Source organism: Atta colombica, unplaced genomic scaffold (genome assembly GCF_001594045.1).
Source record: "Atta colombica isolate Treedump-2 unplaced genomic scaffold, Acol1.0 scaffold12, whole genome shotgun sequence".
Lineage (NCBI taxonomy): Eukaryota > Metazoa > Arthropoda > Insecta > Hymenoptera > Formicidae > Atta > Atta colombica.
In genome coordinates this window covers 5,063,133-5,066,747 of record NW_017259206.1, presented here as the reverse complement: position 1 = coordinate 5,066,747, position 3,615 = coordinate 5,063,133, and the positions used below count along the sequence as shown (strand labels likewise).

The 3,615-nt window shown below is 37.8% G+C and overlaps 1 protein-coding gene across 1 annotated transcript in view; it reads left to right on the top strand.

Annotated features, from left to right (window-relative positions):
• The window catches only part of LOC108694234, a 3,385-nt gene extending 1,197 nt beyond the window's left edge, over positions 1 to 2,188 (top strand). Inside the window, exon 3 of the mRNA XM_018203598.1 lies at positions 1,386 to 2,188. Coding sequence (XP_018059087.1) covers positions 1,386 to 2,188 — 803 coding nt within the window. The remainder of the gene's footprint in view (positions 1 to 1,385) is intronic.
• The last annotated feature ends 1,427 nt before the right edge of the window (positions 2,189 to 3,615 follow it).

Here is a 3,615-nt window from a genome sequence, read left to right as displayed (position 1 = left end):
TATATATATATATATATGTATATAGTATTTTGCGTGTACGTGTTGCCACGCACGTGTGCGTTGGTCGCTGGTCGGCGAGATTGGTTGGCCGCTCGATGGGTGGGTGGGATACGCTGGGTACGTAGATTGGTTTGTACGATGTTCGTATGATTGTTGAGTTTCGCGACCCTGAGGTCGTTCGAGATATCTCGCTGTGCGTAATATGAATTAAAAGACGAAGGCTGATGAGATGGAGGAGGAAATAGAGAAAGAGAAGGAGAGATGAAGGAACGGGTCGCCGCGATTGCGGAATGGACCCGGGCCAGGCCGGGCGGTCACCAAATCAAACGCGAGCGCGAACCACTCGTTGGAACCACGCTCGTCTCTGGAAGGTCGATAGCTCGCGAAAGGAGAGGCCAGCCAGAGAGATAGACTGCTAGTTCACACGGATCTCCGCCAGGTTGCACGTCGATACCGCACGATGGACTCTGGCACGGATCTCTTTTTTCCCTTTTTTTCCGCGAAGATGTATGTATGTACATGTGTACAACGCAATTGCTCGCGGTAGCACGTGCGCGCGGAATGCAAACACGTCTATCACGACAATCGAAAGTAATGTCGATTGTAGGACAATACTCTGGGAAAGAATGAAGCAGATGTTTCTTTTACGAAGCGCGTCGTGAGAATAGTTGTAAATTAAAATATGCTTAGATATGCCGAAATGATGGAAATGAATAAATCGAATTCGATAGATTCTTTGCCATAAATGCTTATTATTTTAATTAGAATTACGACATGAAACGTAGCGATTTTAGTTTTATATGTGTCCAGAGAAAGGTTTCTTCGATTCAAAGAACTATTTCTTTGCTATACGGTTAAAAAAAAATTTCTTTGATTTGAACGTCATTTCTTTGATTTAAACATTTTCTTTTGAAATTAAATAAAATAATTTATTTGATTTTATATTCAAATCAAAGAAATGACGTTAAAATCGAAGATATTTTTTTTTAACTGTATAATATTTATTGAAACATTTCTTTGAATTAAAAGAAACCTTTTTTTTGGGCGCTTATGATTTTTGCGTATATATTTGATTTTCTAACATTTCGTGTACTAAATTAAGAGTTTAACGAGTAGCAGCTAAATTTTGGAAAAGGAATATTAAGGATACAATTTTCGAGTTTTCGGAATAGGTAGTATCCGAGCGGAACAAAAAGTCACAATGACATCAAAATGGCTCCAGAATTATTAAAAGGCATTTTTTTCAATCAGTTTGACATTATCGTGACCTGTTGTTCTGCTACAATAATAGACTTTAGTACAGACTAAATAGTTTCATTATCATACGTTCATTATCGATGGCTCTTTCTGAGTCATGTAAAGACGTGATCATCGCTCTGTTCCAGCGGATGTCGCCAAGTCCAAATGGAAACATCTGCGCGACAACTTTCGAAACGAGCTGAAAAAGACCTATCGGGGTAAGTGCGACGGTATCGGCGGCACCGAGCACGACTCTAAGTGGGTCTGGTTCAAGAGCCTATTCTTCTTGCGGGACCAAATGAACTCAAGGGTAATCGGCTGCGCTCTGTCACAAAACTGCGTTGGTGCGGTCGGGATGCGTTCCTCGCCGGATGGCACGCAGATCGAACCGCAGATCGACATTCTTGAGGGCCACGAGGAGACTCAGTTCGATGACTTGGATGGTGACTCTTGCCAGTCATTGCTATCCAACGATGATGGCTTGCATCAGGTGATGCCGCCGCCAAAGATGAACAAGATAATCAGTCGGAAACGAGCATTAATGGACGCGATCGAAAACGATTACGGTGTGGAAGTGGATCGAAAGCGATATGAATCACTGCAGAAGAGACTGGCGATCGGTCCGGAGGACGAGGACGACACCTACCACTTTCTCATGAGCGTACGAAATCCCCTGAGAAGCCTGCCGCTCGATAGGCAGATGTTTGTTCGTCTCAAGATCCAGGAGTTGGTCTACAATGAAATCAATTCGCAAAATCAACAGCAGCAGCAAACCGCAGGTCGTGGTATCTACGACGCTTCCTCACAGGGCCAAGATGTGAAACCCCTGCGCGCCGGTAACGGCGGCAATGGCGTCGTTGGCGGCGACGTCAGCGACATGGCGAATCCGGCGTCATTGCTACAGAACTGCACACCCGAGGGCTCCGGCGACGATGCCTTCTTCGGCTGACGAGAGTCCGTTTGCTGTTTAATTCGCTAATAGGATGTAAGAATTATAATTTTAATAGAAAATAAATGGTATTTTTTCAGTAATCTTCGATCTTGCGATCTTTTTTCTTGCTACCTCACATTATAACGCCTCCCATTTTCAATTCCTTTTAATTCGTATACAGAAGTCTTCAATTTGAATCTCTAGTCGTACAGTGAAATTTTTTGTCAATTTGAAAAATTGACAGAAAATATCGCAAGAGAGTTTTTTAATTTTATATTACTCGTTATTTTTTTTAACTTTTAATTATTAACATGTTATTAGAATGTTTCTGACATCTTAATTCTTATTGTTCTCTTTAATGATTTATGATTAAATAAAAATTAATAATTTTCTTTAGATAAACATTCTTTAGATAAAAGTAAATGCAAATTTTTTTTTAGTTATGACATAATTTGAGTTAAATACAATATGTATAAATAACATTTATATATTTAGCGAATTTATAATACTGCCTTGAATAAACTCCACGAATAATGAATGATTAGAAATAATGCTCATATGCTAAGGAAAAGGAATTGTTTCTCAAATAGAGCGTAATAATAGCAAGTATTTATGTTTAATATCACGTTAAGATAATCAAAAGAAAGTTTTATAATTCACCAATATACTCATCGAAATTTCCGCAAAACGAATACACAGGTATGTTTATAAAAGTGAATAAATATCGCTCGACATATTTTCACGTCGCGAGAAATGAAAACTTAAAATGTCCTCAACCTTTGTCGTCGGATGGGTAAGCTTTTTAATGGAAGCACCAGCCGCCGGTACAATTAGTGTTATTAGCGCCGCGTGGCTCACCTATCTACGACACAGATAGAAACCTAATTATTCTACCGTGATAATTGATTTTTCGGTTCGTGTATTGCCACATTTTTTACTCTTCGTGATTAAAAGACGGATGTCAAAGCACCTCATGCTATCGATCCAGCTCAACACACGCAGTGATCATATTAAGAGAACGCAATGTGAAAGAATACAGTGCCTTAATCAAAGGAAAGCAATCTGGGAGGATGTGAAATTGACCAAATTTATCAATGTCGATATATATCATGTTCGTTTACTTTTTATTTTTCCAAATGGTCGCACATGAGTATACAATGATATATCTACAATAAATTGATTTGTATACTCTAAACTATTTAACGAATTTTCTTCCGCACTTAAATAATAATAAATGTAAAATATTTTAATCTCAAATCGATTATAAATTCGAGATTTTCGTTTCCAACAATAATGAGAACAACCAATCTTATTGCAGAATTATACTTAATGCTATTTTAATTTTTAAATTATTAAATAGAATTATATTATATTATTGTAAATTGTTATATTATTACACAGAATTATTGAATATTATATTATTAAATAGAATTATTTTATATTAT